This window comes from Furipterus horrens, unplaced genomic scaffold (genome assembly GCF_987537825.1).
Source record: "Furipterus horrens unplaced genomic scaffold, mFurHor1.1.pri manual_scaffold_2, whole genome shotgun sequence".
NCBI lineage: Eukaryota > Metazoa > Chordata > Mammalia > Chiroptera > Furipteridae > Furipterus > Furipterus horrens.
This window is the reverse complement of record NW_028327172.1, coordinates 89131650-89154969: the sequence shown is the minus strand read 5'-3', so window position 1 is coordinate 89154969 and position 23320 is coordinate 89131650. Positions and strand designations below refer to the sequence as shown.

At 40.2% G+C, this 23320-nt stretch overlaps 1 protein-coding gene and 1 pseudogene across 2 annotated transcripts in view; one reads left to right on the top strand and one right to left on the bottom strand.

Moving 5' to 3' along the window:
* Positions 1-23320, bottom strand: part of KMT2A (lysine methyltransferase 2A) — a 104445-nt gene that overhangs the window by 25257 nt on the left and 55868 nt on the right. For both annotated transcript variants that reach the window (XM_090266031.1, XM_090266032.1), the window contains 16 exons: positions 22930-23043; positions 22317-22501; positions 21233-21406; positions 20371-20481; positions 20004-20077; positions 19292-19485; positions 18884-18990; positions 16605-16742; positions 15788-15946; positions 15407-15524; positions 15201-15279; positions 13886-14046; positions 13515-13700; positions 9079-13321; positions 8343-8423; positions 630-694 (listed from right to left, as the gene is read on the bottom strand). In XM_090266031.1, coding sequence (XP_090122157.1) covers positions 630-694; positions 8343-8423; positions 9079-13321; positions 13515-13700; positions 13886-14046; positions 15201-15279; positions 15407-15524; positions 15788-15946; positions 16605-16742; positions 18884-18990; positions 19292-19485; positions 20004-20077; positions 20371-20481; positions 21233-21406; positions 22317-22501; positions 22930-23043 — 6189 coding nt within the window. The remainder of the gene's footprint in view (positions 1-629; positions 695-8342; positions 8424-9078; positions 13322-13514; positions 13701-13885; positions 14047-15200; positions 15280-15406; positions 15525-15787; positions 15947-16604; positions 16743-18883; positions 18991-19291; positions 19486-20003; positions 20078-20370; positions 20482-21232; positions 21407-22316; positions 22502-22929; positions 23044-23320) is intronic.
* Positions 16970-17518, top strand: LOC150019025 (B9 domain-containing protein 2 pseudogene; annotated as a pseudogene).

The window sequence follows — 23320 nt, the reverse complement described above, 5'->3', positions numbered from 1 at the left end:
AATGAATGGTTATGCTGGGGTTTAACGCACCTGGCTACAGACCTTACTTACTGCCTTCTCACATAAAAGGTGTATCAATACTCCCGAGAAATCAGCAAGTCAGCAGGATTTGATTACATCTCAAATCTTAGGTCTAAACATTTTTTTCTACATGGTCCTCTTTTGGGAGATGGGCAAAGCCTGATATGTAGAGCTCTCTAATCCTGAAGTGACCAGTGTGTGCTGATCATTAGGAAAGAGAGCAAGTGCCATGGAGATGCATCTGGTGTCATAACCAAAATCTGGCTTTCATATAATAAAAGTGACACTTCATTTTCCTCAGTGACAACCAAGAGATGAATCAAGTCGGGTCATCACTGGATATTTCAATCACACTGCTATTAAAGCAAGTAGTACCCAAGGGAAGGTTTCAGTCTGCTTCCTTTAGCTGACAGATGACCTCAAAATATGGAGAAGAGCACAATATCAGGAGCTAAATGCTCTCAGTTTACAATTCTGCCCAGTCACTTAACTTCTTTGGGACATACAATTTTTTTTTAAACCTAGAAAATCAGTGGGCAATGGAAGTGATTTTTATAGTACATTTGGCTTTGGAATTCTGATTCTAACCTCTTAACCCACCCACATACCTGTACTTTCTTGTTCATTTGCTGGATTTTGTGTTGTCTGAACCTCAGGAAGACCAGCCACTTGCCTAAAAAAACAATCACACACATAAAAAAAACCCCAAAACAATGTGAGATGTGACATCAGCTAGTTCTTCAATACAAAAATAAAAACTGTCCATAATCTGACAAACAGCTATGTCAGTTATTAAAACCTACTGGACATGAACCAAGGGGAGCTTTGTGTACATCCTTTGAATGAACACCATCACCATACTACTATATGGAACATAACAGAAAACCAACCCCGCGCCCCACCCACCCCTGACTCCATGTTCCACATTGTATCTTTGAGAGGAAGAGAGAACACTGACCAATTACCTACTACATACACTCTGACTGGAATTCAAACTTCTAACTTTTGGTCATGGGACAATATTCGAACCACCTGAGTCACACAGCCCAGGGCTAAAACCACCTTTTACGAGATTTTTTGCCCCAAGTATTGACATTAAATTTCTACTTTTGAAGTTGTAGATTGTAGCTTTAATATTTATTATTATACCCTTAGTGCTGGAAAAAAGCACACTTGTTAGAAGTAGATGTGGAGTGACTTAAGAGTTGCTAAGTTGGCTGCTTTAACAAAAAACAAAAGTAAATTACATGAGTAGTAAAACACCATCAATTTTCACTTTTTTAAAAAGAAGTATATTTGATTATGTTGTTACAGTAAGTCCCACTTTTTTTTCCCCTTTGCTAACCTCTGCCCAGTAACCCCCTTCCCTCCAGCAATCCCACCCTGCTTAGTTCATAACCATGGGTCCTGCATATAAGTTCTTTGGCTTCACCATTTCCTATAGTATTCTTAAAATCCCTGTCTATTTTGAATCAACCGATTATGCTTCTTAGTCCCTGCACCATTTCCCCATTTTCCCCTCTTCCCCACTCCCAGCTGATAACCGACCAAATGATCCCCATACCTATGATTCTGTTCCTATTCTGGTTTGCTTAGTTGCATTTTGTCTTTATTTTTTAGATTGAGTTGAGTGTTGTGAATTTATTGTCATTTTTTAAAATTTATTTTTTATTCTTTCTCTACCACAATGATCCCATTTTCCCCCTTTGCTATCCCCTGCTCCACCCACCTCCACCTGATTTCCTTCTTTTAAAAAATATGCTTTATTGATTATGCTGTTACAGTTCTCCGAATTTCTTTTCCCTTTCTTCCCCTTCACCCAGTGACATCCCTCCCTCCAGTTGTCCCCCCTACCTTAGTCCATGGCCGAATGCTGTACATATAGTACTTCTCAACGTCTTCCTATCTACTCCACTCCCTCCTACGGTGCTTCTTAATTCCTGTACCATCTCCCTCCCTTTCCCACCTTCCCCCTCCCTGCTGACCTCCCCCTTATATGTTCCCCATACCTATAATTCTTTTCCCACTCTCATTGCCTACTTAGTCTGTCTTTGTTTTGATTCCCCAGCTTCTGTTGTTGGTTGTTGTGATACAGTTTATTTTAATGTTCATAGTTTTGATCCTCTTTCTCCTAAACAAGTCCCTTTAATATTTCATATAACAGTGGTTTGGATCCGATGAACTCCTTCAGTTTTACTTTGTCCTGGAAACACTTTCTCTGTCCTTCTATTCTGAATGTCAGTTTCACTGGACAGAGTGATCGTGGTTGTAGATTTTTGCTTTTTATTACTTTGAATATTTCTTGCCAGCCCCTTCTTGTCTGAAATTTCTTTTAAGAAATCATCTGATAGTCTTATTGGGACCCCTTTGTACATAATTCTCTTCTTCTCTCTTATTTCCTATAAGACTCTCTTTATCCTTAATTTTATTTTTTCTTATTTTTTAATGTTTTATTGATTATGCTGTTACAATTGTCCCAATTTCTTTTCCCTCTGCTCCCCTCCACCCTCTGACCCCCTTCTCCCTCCAATTGTCCCCCCACCTTAGTCCATGCCCATTGGTTGTGCATATAGTTCTTCTCAAGATCTTCCTGTCTACTCCACTCCTCCCTACTATGCTTCCTAATTCCTGCATCATCTCCCTCCCTTCCCCTTCCCTACTGACCTCTGCCAAATATGTTCCCCATTACCTATAATTCTTTCCCCATTCCAGTTGCCTAATTACTTTGTCTTTGTTTCAATTCCCTAACTTCTGTTGTTGTGGTACAGTTTTCATTTTAATGTTCATAGTTTTGATCCTCCTTCTTCTAAACAAGTCCCTTTAACAACTCATATAACAGTGGTTTGGATCTGATGAACTCCTTCAGTTTTACTTTGTCCTGGAAGCACTTTCTCTGCCCTTCTATTCTGAATGACAGCTTCGCTGGATAGAGTAATCGTGGTTGTAGGTTTTTACTTTTCATTACTTTGAATATTTCTTGCAAGTCCCTTCTTGCCTACAGTCTCCTTTGAGAAATCAGTTGATAATCTAATAGGGACCCCTTTGTACATAATTCTCTTCTTCTGTCTTCAATTTTTGACATTTTGATTATAATGTTTCTTGGTATGGTTCTCCCTGGGTCCAGTTTATTTGGAACTCTCTGTGCTTCCTGGACCTGTAAGTCTATTTCCTTCCGCAAGTTAGAGAAGTTCTGCTTCCCTAACATAATTTTTCAATTTCTAGTTCTTCTTCACCTTCTGGCAACCCTATGATTCAGATGTTGGCCCGCTTACAGCTGTCCCAGAAGTTTCTGAGCCTCTCATTTTCCTCACTTTTTGTTTCCTCATTCTACACTGGTTGACTGTTTGTTCCTTCCCTATGTTTGAATTTGTTTATTTGTTCTCTGGTTTTCCTTCACTCATCACTTGTTTCGTATGTTTTCGATCATTTCAGCAGGACTAGCCTTCATTCCTTCTCCATCTAGATTAAGATCCTTCGTTATTTCTGTAAGCTGTCATAACTTTAGCTATGAACTGAGCCTCAGAAAGATTATCTATTGGTTCGTCTGTTAAATAATTTATTCGTTTTCTGGCCAGCTGCGTGATTGGGATCACTATTATTATCCCTGCCATCCTGACAGTTTTCATTTACCTCTCCTTCTTGGGTGGGTCTGTCACACCTCCTATGCTATAGGGGGTGGAGCCCCATGCACTCGTCACGACTGTGCGACATTTCTCACCACACTGTGGTGCTTTGTGTGGAGGTAGGGGTCTAAGATGGATTCCTGCTGTTCACTCTCTGCTGAGAGACCAGGGGCTTCTTCCTCTGTCCCCACCGCTTCCTGCATTCAGTCCAAGGCAATGGGGTCTGCCTTCCCTGGTGTTGGAATTGTTAGCTGATGGTTGTGGTTTGCAGCTGGGGGTGCTCCCCAGGTGTTTCTCGCCTCTTTTTAAATATGGGTGTGCCTGTGCTAACTGCCGTCCTGCCACCACCACCGCCGCAGCTGCTGCCGCCACCAGCAGAACTTAACCTCTTTGCCCCGTCTTTGTCCCTCCTACCCGTCCGGACAAGTACCATTTGTTTATAACTTCATACATTGGACTTCCATGTAGCTTTATTATCTAAAACTTCTGGTTATTTCTGGTTTTGCGGTACATGTATTCCTTCTTAGTTGTGAAAGGAGACAGAGCGTGTTAGTCTAGGCCTCCTTCTTTGCTGGAATTCAGTTTGTTGTCATTTTAATTATAATTTTGATATTTTTTCTTAAATAAATCTTTAACATCTAATAATGGCTTAGTGATGATGAACTTCTTTAGCTTTACCTTGTCTGAGAAGCACTTTATCTACCCTTCGATTCTAAATGATAGCTTTACTGAATAGAGTAATCTAGGTTATAGGTCCTTACTTTTCATCACATTGAATACTCTTTGTCAGTCTCTTCTTGACTGCAAAGTTTCTTTTGAGAAACCAGCTGACAGTCTTATAGTCACTACCTTTAAGATCCTATCTTTATTCTTGAACCTTTGGCATTTTAATTATATCTCTTGGTGTGGTCCTCCTTGGATATACCTTATTTGGGACTCTCTGTGCTTACCAAACCCGCATGTCTATTTCCTTCACCAAATTTAATAAGTTTTTCTTCATTATTTTTTCACATAAGCTTTCAATTTCTTGCTCTTCCTCTTCTTCTGGCACCCCTATGATTCTGATGTTGGTATGTTTAAAGTAGTCGAAGAGGTTCCTAAGCTTCTCCTTTTTTTTCAAACTTATTTCCTAGTTCTGTACTGGTTGACTGCTTTTCTCTTCATTATGTTCTAAATCATTGATTTGAACTCCGGTTTCCTTCCCTTCACCATTGGTTTTGTGTGGATTTTCCTTCGTTTCATTTAGCATAGCCTTCACTTCTTCCCTTATGTGTTTGCCTTGCTAAAGCATATCTGTCCAGCCTGTGAGCATCTTTATCACCAGTGTTTTGAACTCTACATCTGTTAGGTTGGCTGTGTTTGGTTACCTGTCTTAGGTAGAGCTGTTTCATTTGTTACGCTGTAAGAGGCGGAGCTTTAGGTATTAGTACAGGGTACTCGGTTTCACCATGTTGTGGTGCTATGTGTGTGGAAGGGGTCTGAGAGGGAACAATGCGGCTTGCTCAGCACTCGCCCCTGTTCCAGGCACTTCTCCACTTCTGTATGGGACTGGAGCCTCTCTAGGTGTTGCCCTGGCTATTGGTCCCAGATTAAGTAGGTCAGTGGACGTTCTGTGACCGTGGGGGCCCTTTAAACAAGTGGACTCTATTGAGACCAGCAGTTTCTTCCTCCGTCCCAACCCCCACTGATTTGCACAGTCAGAAGCAATGAGACTTTATTTTCCTCAGAGCTGTAACCTTGAGATGTGCGGTCTTGTCTGGTGCTGGGCGTACTCCTTAGGTGTCCCTCCCTACTTTTCAAAACGTGTGACTGTGCTTTTTGCCAGGCTGCCGCCGCCACTAGAGCTGCCACCACCACACCGTGTCCCCTCTGCCCCGGATCCGCCCCTACCTGTCTGGATGGGTATTTCTTCTATATCTTTGTTGGACTTCCATGTAGCTCGATTTTCTGGAACTTCTGGTTGTCTCTAGTTTTGAGCTAGTTGTATTCCTTCTTAGTAGTGGAGGGAGACGCACTATGTCTATCTAGGCCTCTATCTTTATGTCCCTAATTTTCATTTTTTTAAATTAAATAAGTCTTGGAAACAATCCAAATGTGTATCAATATGGTCTAGTTAAATAAATTATTGTCGATCCACACACTAGAGCTGGAGGCAACCATTAAAAAGTGAAGTGCATCTATGCACTGACTAGTGTGGCTCAGTGGTTGGGCATCATCCTACAAACCAAAAGGTCAGTGGAAAAGTTCCTGTTTTTTTTTCAATTCAGTGCACATGCCAGGGTTGTGGGCCAGGTCTGCAATTAGGGGCATGGGAAGGTCAATCGATTGATGTTTCTCTCCCACATGGCTGTTTACCTCTTTCTCACCCTTCCCCTCTTTCTCAAAATAAATAAAATCTTTTAAAAAATGAAGTGCATCTATATCTACTGGCACAGAAGTGTATACATGATAAGTGATAAAACCAAGTAATTTTACGTAAAAATATATACATATTCATATATAAACACACACACACACACACACAGCACATTTATCTGTATATGAATAAATGTCTGCATGGAGGAAAACAAATTACTAGCAATGTCACCACTAAGGAATAGACAGGGAGCAGGTTAGGCAGGAAGAACAGGGAACCACTTTCCATTATTAAGAAAATTCTATATATATATTTTAAGTAAATGTTATTGATTATGCTCTCACAGTTGTCCAAGTTTCTTTCCCTTTGCCTGTGTCTGCCCTGTACCTCCTTTCCCTCCAATTTCCGCCTTCCCTTAGTTCATGTCCATGGGTTATGCATAAGTCTTTGGCCTCTCCATTTACTTTACTATTCTTAACGTTTCCCTATTTTGTTTCTACCAGTTATGCTTCCTGATCGTTGCACCTTTACCGCATTCTCCCCCATCCCCCTCCCCACTAACAACCTTCAATATGATCTTCATATCTATGATTGTTTTTTTCTAGTTGTTTGCTTAGTTTTTGTTTTTGAGATTCATTAATTGATAGTTGTGAGTTTACTGCTATTTTACTGTTCTTAGTCCTGATCTTCTATTTCTTAAATGTGTTCCTTTCACATTTCATATAATAAAGGACTTGGTGATGATGAACTTCAGCTTTATCTGTCTGGGAAGCACTTCATCTGCCCTTCCATTGTAGATGATAGGTTAACTGGATAGAGTAATCTTGGTTGTAGGTCCCTTCTTCGTATACCTTTGAATACTTGCCAGTCCCTTCTTTCCTGCAAATGTCTTTTTGAGAAATTAGATGAGACTTATGGGAACTCCTTTTTAAGTCTCTCTCTCCTTTTCTTTTGTTGCTTTTAAGATTCTATCTTTATGTTCAACCTTTGACATTTAAATTATGATGTGTTTTGGTGTGGTCCTCCATGGGTCTAGTTTGTTGGAGATACTCTGTGCTTCCTGAAATTGTATGTCTATTTCCTTCTCCAAATTAGGGAAGTTTTCCTTCATTATTTTTTTAAGTAAGCTTTCAATTTCTTGCTCTTCCTCTTCTTCTGGCACCGCTATGATTCAGATGTTGGCACGTTTAAAGTTGTCCCAGAGGTTCCTAAGCCTCATTTTTTTCAATTCTTGTTTTTTCCTTCTATACTGGTTGACTGTTTATTTCTCCCTATGTCACAAATCATTGATTTTATCCCCAGCTTCCTTCCCTATACCATTGGTTTTGTGTGGATATTTCTTCATATCACTTAGTATAGCCTTAAAGCTTCTTCCTTTATTGTGTTTGCTGTACTCAATGTTTGTGCACAATTATCACCAGTGTTTTGCACTCTGTGTCTATTAGGTTGTATATCTATTTGTCACTTAGTTCTCCCTCCAGAGCCTTGAACTGTTCCCTCTTTCAGGTCATAATTCTCTGTCGAACTTGACAGCCTCCTGTGATTGTGTCTCTGCATTAGGTAGAGCTGTCGCACCTGTTATATTTTAAGATGCAGAGCCTTAGGTTTTCATCAGTGCGGGGCGACCTGTTTCACTGCTTTGTGGCGCTGTATGTGGGGGATGAATCAGATAGGAAACAATGCTGCTTGCTCAGCACTCACCCCTTTTCCTATCACTTCACCCGCTTCCCAAATGCAAATGTGACTGGTGTCCCTCTAGTGTTGCCCTGGTGATGGAAACTATAGTAGGTGGGTTTGCAGAAGAAGTTGTAGGACCAGGGCCTTTAAATGGACTCTTCTGAGGAGCAGGCACTTTATTCCACCACCCTAGCCTCCAAATGGTTTTCACAGCCAGATGCAATGAAGCCTTATTTTCCCAGTATTGGAACTGTGAGATGTATGGTCTAGCCTGGGACGGGGATCAATCCCCAAGTGACCCCCCCACCCCAGGTTTTATAATGTGTGACTGCTCTTTCCACTGACTAGCCACAGCCACTTTCTTGACACTGCCACTGCTGCACTATATCCTCTCTGCCTCAGCTCCAATCTTCGCCCCTCTTCTGGGAGTTCTGGTTTTTTGTTTTGAAGTAGATGTAATCCTCCTTATGGCTATGGAAATAGATGAAATGTGTCTACCTACAACTCCACCTTGGCCAGATGTCCTCTTTTATTTATTTGTTTGTTTATTTATTTATGTAAAATCTTTGGCAATGAAAATCAATACAAATCTGAAAAAAACTATTTTTTAAATGAGGTGGACAGAATTGAGGATTTAATCTTAGAGAACTAACTTTTATGCTTACCTTGCAGGCTGCCCACACTCCTTTTGTAATGACTGTTCCACATTAGCTGTATACTGCTGTTCAGCCTTTGCTCCTGGAGTCCTGAAACAGATTTGTTTGTATCTTTTAAAGAAAAATCAGCAGTAAATATGTACCAAATATTGAGGTCAGTCTAAACAAATGACTGTTAAAATCTAATAAAATTTATACCCAAGAAAACCAACCTATGGCAATACAGTTTAGATGATGATTACCTTGCAGGGGCACTAAGAGAGGGCATGAGGAGCCTGCTGGAGCACTACATATTTTATATTTTGATCTGAATGGGGGCTACATAGGTGTAAATATATAAAAATTCACTTGAGCACAACATATGTTATACTTTATTTAATACTTTTTAAGAGGACTTCATCAGGACCTCCAACAGGTGGCTTTGCCCTTAAAGAGGAATAATTGTCCTGCAGTATCCTAAGCCTTAGCAAAGAAAAAACAGAGCAAACCGCAGCACTGCTTTAAGTCAGTCAGGAGTAGTTACAGACATGGTTCTATTCAAGAGACAAACTGCTAATGAGTGAATTTGAATTTTTCTCTATAAATCACTACTGTTAGAAAAAAATCAAAGTTAAAACCCAGAAAATACCCGAGTACTGCAACCTGAACAGAAGATTGCCCCTCCTAGAAGATTATGACTTAAATAGCCTCTGATTCAGGGCACAAATCCCACAGACCCAGCACAGCCAATATTTGGATCGCTCACCCTATGACTGAGGTCAGGGATGACATGTCAGCTTCTTGGTCTGGATTGTGTCCTTCAGAAGAACTTGTCCGCAAATGGGAAATTTTGTGCTTCTTGCCATTCCCTTTGTCCAAAGGCAGCTGAATCCGTTTGATTTTTGGTTTGGCTTTAGTAGGACCCGGGACTGAAGGGCTTGCTGACTGCTGTTGAGAGGATGGAGAACCTCCAGGAGAAACTGAGCTGGCTTGTACAGCAGATGATAAAGCCTTATTCTGCTCCATCCCCATGCTATGAGAAGCATCTACTGTCTGTGTAAAGCTGGATCCCTGGGTCCCTGGAGCAGAATCACAATCACGCTGGGAAGAGAGAATTCCAGTTTTATTGGCAAGGAGCTGGTTCACATGCTGAAGCTGATAGTGTTCTTCTGCTTCCCCAGAAGGTGAAGCAGTTGCGATGCCCACAGTCTGAGCAGAGGGAAGGACACAGATGCTAGATGCTGCTGTCATTGCAGCAGTAGAGGGAGTCTGTGATGTTCCCAGTTGTGGAAATATTCCTGCACTTTGTGGCAAAGCCATAGTTTGGTCCTGAATCCCCAGGCCCTGTTGGCTAGCCTTAATTAAAAGATTGCTTATTGAGCCAATATCTGGGGTACCCAGCAACCTCGGGTTGGTTAGTGTGACATGTCCTGGAACTGACGCACTACTTGTAGGGGCTGTTGTAGTTTGCATGGATACAACATTCAAGACAGAGGAACCGGATGCCAGACCAGCCACAGGTCCTGAAGCGAGGTGGCCAGTGTCCTGGCTTATTGTTGGTGTGCCCACCGCTGTGGCAGCAGTTCCTCCCACAGTCTGCGGTAACAGGGATGCCTGTTCAAAATACATGATGCCAGATTTAGACCTTTTTATGATGTTGGGGACAGTTCGGTGAGATGAAGTATTAAGTGACCCCAAATCTAACAGATTAGGATGATTCGGAAGCTGGGAAGGTGTGAAGTTAATCAATGTCATATTAGAAACTACATCAGAAGGGGCAATGTTTGAAGGGGTACTAGAGGGAGCAAGTTTTTTATTTTTTCGTGTTTGTAGACGAGATATGGGTCTTTTCTTGAGTCCAGAGGATGGAGTGGTTACTGTGGTACTGAGATCTGTCCTCTGGCTGGCTTCTGAAACCAGAAGTTGGGGATCTGGAGGGGGCTGAACCCCAATAAGTAGGCCTGAAGGAGGACTGCTGATGTTAGGTGGGAAACTACTTTGAGTAGCTGCAGGGAAGGAATGTAAGTGCTGGTGATGAGGCACAGGGAGCAATCCTTTGCTAGTAGGAGGGAACAAAGATTGAGAAGTTGGCAAGCTTGGATTTAGTCCTGTGGTTAGGGTGAGACCACTGCCCATGGGCCCCAATACTGAAGTATTTGTCTCCATCACACTGGGTGTAGAACTAACAGAAGAGGTCAACTGAATTTTTTGGGTCACTCCATTTGGAAGAGTTTGGAGAACGTAAAGTGGCTGCATGTTCTGGTTAACAACAATGAGTTTCTCAGTGGCTGGTTTCAGGTGGGGTGGAGTGGTCTGGACAGCTGCATTAGAAATCTGAGATGGGCCAGAACTATCAGTAGAATTGGGCACATATTTCTGGTTCTGGATAGGAACAGTAGGGGAAACAGGTACCTGAAGGCCAGGGGTGCTACTGTTTCTAGTTAAATCCTGACTGTTGCCATGACCTTGCTCCACTGAAGCACAAGGAGGGCTGGAGATGTCTGCATCCATGTGTCCTTGGATAAAATGATCAGGAGTCATGTGGCCTTCAGGTGCTGGATCTACTCCTGGGCTCAGCAGTGCTGAGTCATCCTCAGAGGATGCAACAGATTTTTCTGTGATGGATACTCTCTTTTCTGCTGGGTCTGAGATTACAGCTAGTCTACTGGGATTCTGGCTAGGGACAGCAGGGCTTCGGGTGGTCAGAACAGAGAGATCAGATGGTAGCTCTAGAGGCAACTCAAACTGCTCTTCTGCTGAGATAGAGGAAGAGACACTACTGTCCACAGGTTCTGTTGTTGGCAGCTGCTGAGAAAACACTTCAAAAAGACCCATGTCTTTTTCACGATTACTATCAAGACCCAAACCTTCACCAAGATTCAGGAGTTCTGATGAAGAGGACTCTGGACTCTCACCCAAAGCCTGCATGGATGGAGTATTCTTTAATACAAAGTCCATAATGTCAGAGGGCAGAATATTCCCACAGTCATCACTGTTATTATTATCTGAATCAGATTTCAGGAGCTCAGTATTGTAAGTGTCCAGTAAATTTTTGTCCGAGGGGGTGCTTGAGTGGACTCTGCGACTTGACTCCAATGAACTGAGTTGAGCTTCCAAGGAATCCTGTCCCTGTGTCTTAACTCTGCTTATAGTGTGACAGTTGTCCACCTTTGGCTCATTTTTGTGGCCAACAGAACTCTTAATGACATGTTCTTTTTCACCAGCATCTTCAGGCCGATCAATCTTTAGGTTCTCCGTTCCATTTTCTTTACCATTTCGTTTTGGAATCTGGCTGGCTTTCCTTGTTGTGACTGTGACACTGGTGTCACTCTCTGTCCCATCATCAACACCATCCAACTGTGAAATTTTTGGAAGATCACACTGTTCCTCCTCACGAAACAAATTATGGGATACCAGCCGTTCCTCTGTGCCTGAAGAAATCACTGTTCTAGTGAAATTGTAATAGTATAAGTCATCTTCATCTGAAGTGCTTAAGTCATCAGCCCCATCCACCTGTCCTTCAGCTGATCGCTTGCCTCGTTTCTTCCCAGTGGAGCTGCTGTAGAATGGAATGTCTTCTTCCCCATAGGATCTTACTCCATATAGTGGGGTGAGGCCAAAGAACATGTTAGAACGTGCCCGGGCACTACGTCGAGGATATCTCCTTTTGAAAGAGCCATCCTCCTGAGGTTTGGGGCCATCTGGAAGCATTAGATTTCTGTCCTGTACAGAAATATTCTGAAAGTTGTTACTCTGAGACTCCTGGGATGAGGTATTATTGGGGCTTTGTTGGGCCATTGGACCATCTCCTGAACTTTCAGAGGCTGAAATTCGTTCTGTTGGAGATGTTGATTCTATTTGCAAAGGGGAAACAGGACTACTTTCCTTTAGGGTATTCTTGGACTGACTCTCACTTTCCATTTTTAGTGGTGTCAGTGTTACTTTGACTGTGCGTTTCCGGGGTGTCTGTAATTCCTTGGCAGAGCCTTCTACTTGCATTGATGGAGCCTTGGGGACACCTGAAATAGGAAGGACTTTGTCCCCAATCTTATCAGAAGAAACATTATTACGTGTTCGTTGCCCCATAACTTCAGGAGTTAAAATTTCATCAACAAACTCTGATTTTAAGTTTCCTTCCTCACTAATTGTCACCTGGCCAGGTTCCAAAAAGGACTTGCTGGAATGCTTTTCTTTTAAAGTTTCTTTACAAGACTTTTTCCCTTTCTGTCTCCTATCTCTGGAACTAGATCCTACATGTTCATTGATAACAGATGATCTGTTGCTCATTCCAGATAGTTTTAAGGTTTTGACTTCATTACCTTCATTGGGAGGGGGGCTTACTGATTGGTTAGAATCTGTATGTTGGTCTCGATCATTCCTTTGCCCTCGCAAATGGAGTGGTGGGAAGGAGAGAGCCTCTTTAGAAGAAAATGGCACTGAAGAGAATTCAGCAAAAGTGCTGATTTTATTAACATTGAATTCACTAGATGTTGTATTATGAGCCTGTGGGGCTGGTTTAGGAATGCCAGAGTAAGCCACACTATGTGCAATTCCCTCTGAAGTCTTGGAACTCAGTATTTTGGTCTTCTCGCCTTTCAAAGAGGAGTTACTGGATGCCAAGTCTGAAGCACTGGAATGCTTCATTTCTGAAGATGAAGATCCATCCAAGTGATTTGTTTTAGTGACCATAGTAACCACTGTCCTTTGCAAATTTGAAGAGGTGGGAGTGTTTTGCCTTAAATCAGTATTCAAAGTCAGTGGATCTAAGACATGATTGATTGCTTTTTCACTTGACTCAAGATCTGAAGTGCTCCCTGTGGTGGAGATTGAGGAAACACGATTCTTGGAGTAAGTACTCCCAGTTCTCATTGGAGATGTTATCCGAAGTTTAGACTGCTGGGGTGATAAGGAAGAAGTACTGTGACGCCTGGAGCCAATGCTTCGAAGTCCAGAGGAGAGTAAAGGGTCACCCACTGTGACTATTTCATGAGTGGTTGGAGTAGGACTTCCTAAACAAGAGAGAAAAAGTAATAAAGTCTATTATAGATAGAATAAATGTGCGTTTGCCATTGGTTTCAATGACTTGATGATAGATATTTATAGGCAACTAAAAATAAGCAAAAGTCACTAAAATAAAGTTGCCTGAAAGAATTACAAACTCAACTTTGATATGACCTTCTTAGGGTCAATGAAGTCCTTTACCTGCAGAAGGCAATGGCCGACTGCCAGGGGATCTCTGTGTTGGAGAATAACTGGGTGTTCGAATCCTAGGAACCTTTGAGATGACATGATAAAAACAGGAACCAGAGGTTTGCATATGAGGAGGTCGGTCTGGTGATGGAGGACTTACAATTTCAGCTGCGTTCTGACTTTCTTTAGATGATATTTCTGTGGTAGGATATAAAAACCCTTAATAAAGAAGTCCAATGAAAATATCAAACAAATGACTCAATAAAAAGCCAGCGATTAGGTAAACTTCAAAATAGAAACAAATGAGACCTCCCAAAGAAATGACTTATTTCCCACGCTTCAATCATAGCAATCCCAAAAATCTAATTCAAGTAACATCTAACCTGCAAAAGATGTTGGACTATGAGCGATGGTCCTATTTTCATCGTGTTGAACAGTGCTATTGATATCTGGCTCTACAACTGGAGGACGGCATTCTACTATCTTGCACGTATACACACAGCGCTTGCGAGCATCAGTGGTGCTCCAGTACACCCTGGAACACCTAGCAAAAAGATTTATAAAGATTACTAGAAGTTAGCGTACAGAAGCAAAGACTAACATTTGTCAAAACCTCTTCTTATTCTAGGTTCTGTAATCTCCTCGATTTATAGAAGTTAGTTTTACTTCATGGACTCTTAGATTCCCAACGTTAGGATTTTCCAAGCTTTTTGATGTTGTTGGTTTTTTTCTAGCCTCTCAGAAAACAGCATCACATCTTTTTTTTTTTTTTTTAATTGTACTATAAGCAGGGGACAAAGGCAGTAAGATAGCCTAAAGGAGAAAAAAGAAAATACTAACACTACCATAAGAACTACTGCCCCACAATATGTACAAAGTGAAGGAAGAGGCCTGAGGTGTTTCCTTTGAGGAAAAAAGTGCCATGAGACAAGGGAAATGTAACGGCTTAAAATTTTCTGGATGCTGATGGAACCTAGTTTATATGAAGAGCTGCCAGATAAATGTGGAATACAGACTGTTGTCAGAATTGAAATGCAGAATAGATTGAAGTATATATAGCAAAATGGAACGAAATTAAAAAGCGAATTTTAAATTTACATTGTCAGATTGTTAGAAATTTAATCAATTTCCTCCATATAGGAAAGATTATAAATTCTTACTGGAGAAGCTGATTATTATTGTGGAAGATTATATTTTTAGAAGGATCTATCAAATGTACAACTGAGGAAAGTGTATGATGCAACCATGACAACAATCTGGACTTCTGAATCCAGGTGAATGGAGTTTAGCGGACTCTCAAGACTGACATTGTATTTAGATTTTATTTAGAAATGATTCTGAAAAAATATATAATTCAAGTATAGTTGGTATACATTATTCTATTAGTTACATTAGTTTGAGGTATACAATAATGATTTGACAGTTTTAGACCTTACAATGTGATCACCCCAGTAATTCTAATAATCATCTGTTGCTGTTCAAAATTATCACAATATTATTTGATGCTTTCCTTCTATAGTCTGATATAAAATGATACTTTAGTCCTAATCTATGAGAGGAAATTTAAAAAAGTAGTTAATTTTTAATAGCAGTTAAAATTAGCTACTAAGTATGGCTCTACATTTAGCACTCTGATCACTGTTTCAGGGAACTGAAAAGTTGTGAGGGCTGCTGTTTTCTCTTTACAGTGTTACTTACTGATATCCAATAGGAAAAAGCTTATCTTCACAGTCAGAGAGATCATTTAGAATTCCTAAGCAGTCAATTGTCATGGAGCCTGATGAAGGAAAGAAAAACTTATTAGAGGAAATAATGCTATATAAAAAATAATTTTATAACCGAAGATTAGAAAGTACCCCAATGATACATCCAGCCTTCCTCAACAACCAAGGCCCATTTCGTACCAATCATCATGTGAATATTTTCTGGTTCCAAGCCATTAAGAAACTTCCTTCTTAAGCTGATTCCTTCAAAGTCCACAAACACTCTTCTAAAAACTTCAAATCCATTCTCAGGAACCACCTTAAATGAAAACCCAGGGTAGCTGTTAATAGGCTGTCCCTTTATAAATCATCCTCATGACACCGACTCTCTCAGAGGGAAAGTACAGAGCATAGCTCAAGATCACACTTCTGTTTCACTAGGAGGACTTCTGTATTTCTCTAAAAGGAGGAGATTCTAGGAAGACCTAGAAGGAAGGTAAAACAAAGTTTATGATCTTGCTTGCTATTTTCAATCTATTTCCCCTGAATTCCTAGAGAATTCAAAAAGCAACTAAATCTCACCTCGCCTTTGATCAAATCCCGATGTCGTTGGCAATATACTTTCTTATCATCGAGAAAAACACAATTCTTGGCTCGGGAACACATGAAATGATAGTTGCTAGTGCAGGATGTAAGGCAGCAACCCACAGTAGCTCCTGGCTTTTGGCAGAATTCACATCTCTAACAATCCAGAAAGAAGAGTCCAAGTCAGCCTTTCAGACGTTTTGATCTTATTTCCACCTGCTCTATAGGATCCCTCCATTCTGGGTTTCCTATAATTCATTTTGTTTATTGACAATCTACTGAATTAGAGAAGTGATATGATCCAAAAAGTCTCCCTTATAAATCTTCTCTCTCACATTGTCGTGGGGCCCTGTAACTACTAAAGTTAAATATTACAATTTGATTAGAATTTGGACCAAAACATAGTCTTTTTCTCTGATGCACGACTGATTTAGAGAAGATGAAACTTTGGAGATCAATGCTAAACGCATCATCTTTTAAAAAAGCTATAATATCCAAAAGAACTGAATTCTAGAAAGATTACATTAGTGAGAAACATAATGGTTCTCTAGTTACTAGGCTTAACAGATAAAATGATATAAAAATTTCCTTTAACTAGACTGTATGTCACAGTCACAACCTGGGCTTCTCTCCAGGGAAGACTATTTTCTTTTATAGTCATACTCCAAGGGTCAGAATAATAATCTGTCTATAGTGGCCATTAATATTTGTTACTGGCTATGAAAAACATCAGTGAGTCAGCATTTAGCCACAAAAAGAACATCTGGAAACAGAGAGGGAATCTCTTTCATAACATTTACCCGGAAGTTCTTACCAATTGCTTGCCCCTGATCACAGCCATATGCACATTCTTTAGTGATCCATCATCATCTTCAAAAACTTCTGCTGACCACAAAGCGCAATTGACATGAGTCCACTCATTTTGGCCAATGTACAGCAAACGGCCAGCATCCTATGAAATGAAGAGATGTCTTTTTTTTCTTTAAAGAATATTATGTCAAAGAAAGTTCTACTTGGTATTTGTGTAACCTCAGTCAAGACAACTTCAACAGATCAGTTACAATTCTTTAACTGGGCTGTTGCCCCAGCAACAACCAGAGAGAATGAAGGCAAGCCTCAAATCTCTCGCTGCCAGAACAGTCTGGGGATAAGTGCGAACAAGGTCTAGAAGTCAGTGCCCGCGGAAAGAGGGACAGGGTCATGGCTGAGGTGCATGTGATTGGGCAGATCGTGGGGCCACTGGTTTCTCAGAAAATAGCCTCTTCTGCAAGTGGGGCGTCCACACAGGGGAAGCATGGAAGCTGCTGTCAGGTATTCAGGAGGGTGAAGTAGAGGTGGATATCCCAAAAATAGGGGATATGGCCAACAGGTCTCACCCCATTGACCTGCACTTCGCCAGCAAAGGTATCCAAGGCTGACCGCAGTTCCATCTCCAGGTGTGGTCACAGGATAGCTTCAGCTGCTGCCAGCTTGCTGGCTATGGCTTTTGTCACGTGCCCAGCAGTCCAAGCACCCACCAGCTGGACTGTCCCACCATGGTGGCCTCTGGGCAGCTGGCGGGAGCAGCTGGCATGGGCCTTTGTGGGTGGTGGGGCTCAGCTACTGCATGGGGGCACCATATACAGTGGGGTCAACCACTATCAACTGCACACAGCTGCTGGTGGCACCATGCACCTTGCCCTGGGCCTGCCATGGCAGCACTCTGAACACAATGGCATGGAGTGCTGAGGGATCCTGCCTCCACAGCCCCCATCCCCATCCCTGGAAACCCACAAAGAGCAGGACTGCACTGTGGTCAGAAGCGTGGGCTCTGGAGACTGCCAGTCCTGACCCCAATCAAGGCATGAGGCAGCTTCTGTCCCAGCTAGCACCTCAAGTCCTGCACCCATCCCTCTGAAGTCCAGTTTCCCCATCTGTGAAACAGGGGCAGTAAGGGTGTGAGGTCCCAGGGGTTTGGGGAGGAGGCTGCCTCGTGCACCGAAGTACTAAATAAAAGAGAGCAGTTCTGACAGGTAAAAAAAATAATACTAATAGTTCTTTAACTGAACACACAAAATAGAAATCACACTTCTTTTTTCAATGTTTCTGTCTCTACTTCTCTCCTTTCTTATTACCTTTTCCACAGACTGGAGATATTTTATAAACTAAGAATTTAAAACTGAGAAATACGTGGTAAGTTCCTAACAATGCAGACTGCTTTTTCAAATTTTTGTAATTTTTCCCACTGCCATTTATCCCCCTTATGCCCTCCTCAACCTCCATCCACCCCTGCCCAACCCCTAATAAAAAACGCACATACTTCTTTAAAGCCATATTTCAAAGCGAATTCTCTCAGCTTGCATTAAAAAACCTTTTTTCTTGCCCTGGCTGGTGTGGCTCAGTGGACTGAGTGCCAGCCTGTGAACCAAAGGGTCACCAGTTTGATTCCCAGTCAGGACACATGCATGGGTTGTGGGCCAGGTCCCCCGTTGGGGGCGAGTGAGAGGCAACCACACATCAATGTTTCTCTTCCTCTCTTTTTCTCTCCCTTCCTCTCTCTCTAAAAATAAATAAATGAAATCTTAAAAACAAACAAACAAATCTTTTTTCTTTACTGTAAGGCTTATAATGTACCAGGCAGTACATAAGTCTTTACATAAATTATTTCCTTTAATCCTCACATCTATTCTGATATTATATTATTATTTTTCTCATTTTTAAGATGAAACGCAGGATTAGAGAGGTTAAGCTCTTTGCTGAGGTCAACAAGCACAGAAACAGACCACGCAGCATGCATGAATTGGGGATCTTAACCATTCTGCTATTTTACATTAAAACACCAGTTATCTAATATGCAACTTAGATTTCACTGACTTTCATAAAATCTTTTTGAGGAACTTTCTGTAGAAATTACTAGACATCAGCAGCAGGTTAATTTAAGGCAAATCATTTTTTAAATCAACGAAACCAGTTATAGAGAAAAACCCAAGTTCCACAAACTAAGAGACAAAGAGTCATTAAATAAATGGCATCCAGTCATAAAGTTTAAACACAAAGGAGAAATAGTTTCATTCTGGACATCTAATAAGTACGACAGTATGCCAAGGCACTTACATTAGCACTGTCATCACCGTATGTCAAACATAATGCACATTGTCTGTTATCTTCTATGCCTGGGGGTGGGTTTAGTTCTGGACTATCTTCTCGACTCCTATCAGTACCTTGAAATCCAAAAGACATCCAGTTAAAACTGTCAATACTAACCTTGATTTCCAGGAAAAACGAAAACAGTTCAGATTAAACAGCCTATAAAATGAACACTTTCAAAAAGTATTTACCACCTGTTAAGAGTATTTATATAAATTCCTTTTTAACATTCCAAATGAAGCAAAAACAATGATTTTATTACATTTTAAGGATCACATGAAAATTTCTAACATGCAAAGATATTAAACTTAGATTCAAAAAGCCAATCATTTACACATACAGAAATGGATAATGACTCTTCATTTGGTGCCTTACTCAAAATCGGTGGTGTAGGAGGATGTAGAGGTGTTGGTGAGTCTGGTTCTCCAGGCCCCTTAGGTTTTGGAGCTGGAATGATTTTCTTCATTAAAGGCGGCTGCTCAGTGTGGCTATTTTCTTCTCGCTCCTGCCACTGAGCATAATTATGATCAAGTGAAGGTGGAAGCACTGCATTTGGTAACATCCCACTGCTGAAAATAATTGATTTAACAAGTATTTATTGAATCTTTATAATCTACCCCGAACTGTACAAAATAATTAAATTCTTGGTATAATCAGGTCTTGGCCCCATGCACAGGCCATTCACAGAATGTAAGAATAAGTAACAATTTGGAAACTGCTTAAATACACAGGACTTTATTATTTTTTAAAATATAATTTCAATGTATGACTCTTGGTTAGACTTCCAGAAACAAAAGATAACCTCAAAAAGTGAAAAGAATTTACTGGAATAAAAATTTAAGGTTAAATATGGAGACTCAAGAGAGGTAGAGAACACCGTTTGAACTGGATAAAATTTAACAATAGACTACAGAACAACAGACTATAATAAACACTGTTTATTAACAGTGTCTCTAAGCCAGCACTGAAAGCATTTCAACTAATTTTTAAATATTAAAACACACTCTCAAAGTACCTCAATCTAGAAATATACGAACTCTCAGATTTCTAGCTTATGAGGAAAAAAAGTAATGCAGAATTTACTTACTTGCTTGATACTTTACTTGGCTCCCAAAACCTGGACTTTTTGACACTGAACCATGGAAAAACACGTTCCATTTGCTAACAGAAAAACAAACAAAATATAAATATGTGAACATTCATTTGGAACTCACATAAAACCAACAACTTTACATAAGCTTCTGTCAATATGATGACATCAGGCCACCAAGGAAAAGATCTGACCACTCTGGTGACCTCACCAACTTCCTCCCAAATAATCGGAGGAATGAATTGAACCAAAAGATGTTTTATACACAGAGCAAAGCAAAATGTAGAAGAGAAAAAGTCTGTTCTGTTCATGGCACAGTTACCCACTTATAAGCATTAAAAAATGAAGTATTAACATCATTCACCCGAATAAAGAAGGACTTGACCATGCTGTTGGCTTTTTTAATTTCTGGTTGCCCTCCATCTGAATTAATGGCTGCCTGAATGATCTTCACGATATCATCACTGAACTCCAACTGTATATAAAAACAAAGCACTAATTATTCATAAAACAGTATGCTCTCAAAACCACTTCCTTGTCCCCCTTAAATCATCTACCACAGAGGTCCAATAGGAAACTAACACCATATTTTCCTATAGTATAGGTTCTCTTTAGAGGAGGGATTTGAGATTCAGTTCACAATTAACTTGAGGAAGTAAAGAGATGTAAAGAATAAAGCAAGAATGAGAATAAATTAGCTATAACATAGTAAGTTACCCAAACAAGGCCACACATTTTTATTTATTTAGCCTAAAATGAATAAATAACTGAATAGCAAATATGGACCATGAGTTAAGAAACAATCAGTTCCAATACAGTTTTAAAACCACAAAATTAAAAGGCATCTATTTACAAACGCATATCCTATACAGAAAGATATTATTCAGCTGTTATCTCAAAGGGTCAAACCAATTAATTTCACATTATCATTTTTCCATAAATAGTTTTAATATATAAATGACTTAAATATAAAAATGATTTTCAGAGAACTCAGATGAAACCCAAATAAAAAGAACAATTTTAGGACACTATCTTACCTACCATAACTTATCTTCTGAAACACAGGGCTAAAACAACTCACATATTTTTAGGTATTGAAAGCCATATGACATTTCTAAATATAACACAAACCATCTTTTAATGTGTACACCCAGTTTCATCTTCCGTAAGACACAAGGAAGCTAAATTGGCACTTGAAATTTTGGTAGTTTGTTGTAGAGACATACCACAGATGTGTAGTTTCCCTGATCCATTTTCTTCTTGACTCCTTCTAGATCCAAAGGCTGCTGATCCTCCTGCTTGCTTACTTCAGTAAGCACTGGTGGATCAGGTCCTTCTGGGGAGCTGCGGGAAGGTATACTCTCCTCTGTCTCGGGATTTAAGTCTGGAGGTTTCGCAGCCTGTTGCCAGGAAAGATATGTTTCATTTACCTGACACTGAAAATGAGGCATCTATGCAAATTATACTAAAATTAATAAAGATGGTACTGAATTATTCATATTGTAAAACTTGAAGAACATGACAATAAAAGATTTCTCCAATTACAGAAAAGGAAAAGTTAAAAAGAACCATTATCTGGTAGCTCCAATAGGCTAATTTATGACATTTACTTGTTGACTTCTAAACCTAGTATGAATAGAAACTGTCCAGTTTCTTTTGAGTAAGGTAAGAAAATTAGCTGCCATTTACTGTATTTTCAAAATTAAGCTCTATTAAAAGATAAAGCATAAGCCTAATTCTGAGTTAAAGATATCCATGTGGTCCTTCTAACATTACACCTAATAACTACTTATAGATATATATAGCTCACAACTTGAATGAAGAGAGAGTGGTTTTCAAATAGTGCCTGGAGGAGCTCCGGGGATCTTCCACAGCCAAAACGTCTCTAGCCCCACTATTACCTTTAGGTTATCAAGCTCTCTTACCTAAATTTATTATATATAACTGCCTTTTGATCACTGTTCCTGCCTCCGAGCTCAGACCTCTCCAATCCTTTCCCTCTCTCCAGTCAGACTCATTTTCCCCCCTAAAAAGCAACTCTGATCAGATTACTCCTTTGGGCGAAGTGCTTCAGACTCCTCATAGCCTTTGAAATCCAAATTTCTTATAGTAGCTCTTGAAGATATGGCCCCTTCTTGGTTCTAAAAATGTTCTCAATGGTTTTAGGTCAAAACAAGTAACTTGATAAAACTAAATGAAGCAAAAATTTTTTAAAAGGAAAGAAAACTCAACCAACTAAAAAACATTCTGTTAGTAGTAAAAATCACTTAAGAACAAACTCTCAGGATACAAAATGAGACATGGGCCTACCTGTCGGTAGCGTAATAAATGGCTGGTGGTCCGAGAGTTCAACAAAGCTGTCAGAACTTGCTTCAGAGATATCTGTAGCTCCTTTTCCAGGGCCAGTCGCCACTCTGCAGGATGTCGCTCAGTACAGTTCACACAAGTATAGGCCACACTTTCTGGCAGATTTGATAGAATCTCATACATCTCATCTAGGAAAGCAAAAACCTGCAATGATGAGGTGCTTTGAAGAGAGGGAGAGACGGAAAAGAGGAAACTATTCCACGGAACTTAATATAAAGCTGTATGTTAGGAAAGGCATTAAGATTAATATCCCCCAGAAATTCATAGTTATTGATCTCTAAAGGGACATTATAAACACAAATCCAGAATTTGGTAATTAGAGAATCAATAGGTTATAGTAATAACAAAGGGCAGCCAGTGAATATTTCAGGGGGATATGTTCAAGGCAAATGAGTACAAACTTAACAAAGTTGTTCTAAAGACCAAAAAAAAATTTCTTTTTAAAGACTTCAAATAAAATTACCATGATTTTGCATGTATAGTACTTTGGGGGCTATAAATGCAGCTGTAACAAGAAATAAGGAAACTGTAATAAAAAGACTCCAACCTTCTGTACCTGAAAGATTCTCACATTTGGAATGGACCCAGCGATCACACTTCCCACATTGCATCATCTTACTCTCATAGTCATCATCATCATAACACTTATCACAGAGAGGGCAGAAGTTTCCTGAAAGCAAAAAAAAGCAAAGCTGTCAGTAGTGCTTTGGTTCACACACCAATTACTCCCAGGCTCTTGACTTATATATGTCAACCTGACCTGGATGGCAATCCATTATATTCTTCTCCTGGAACTACTTATACATGCTGGTGTGGGTTTCCTATGGAATGTTCACACATCTGTAAAGTGTCAAGATTATTCTGAGCTCTCAGAATGTGCCATTATTTTTCCTCTGTAGACCCATTTTTAAAGGCCCTGAGGTAGGTTTTGCAGATAATGTAATAGA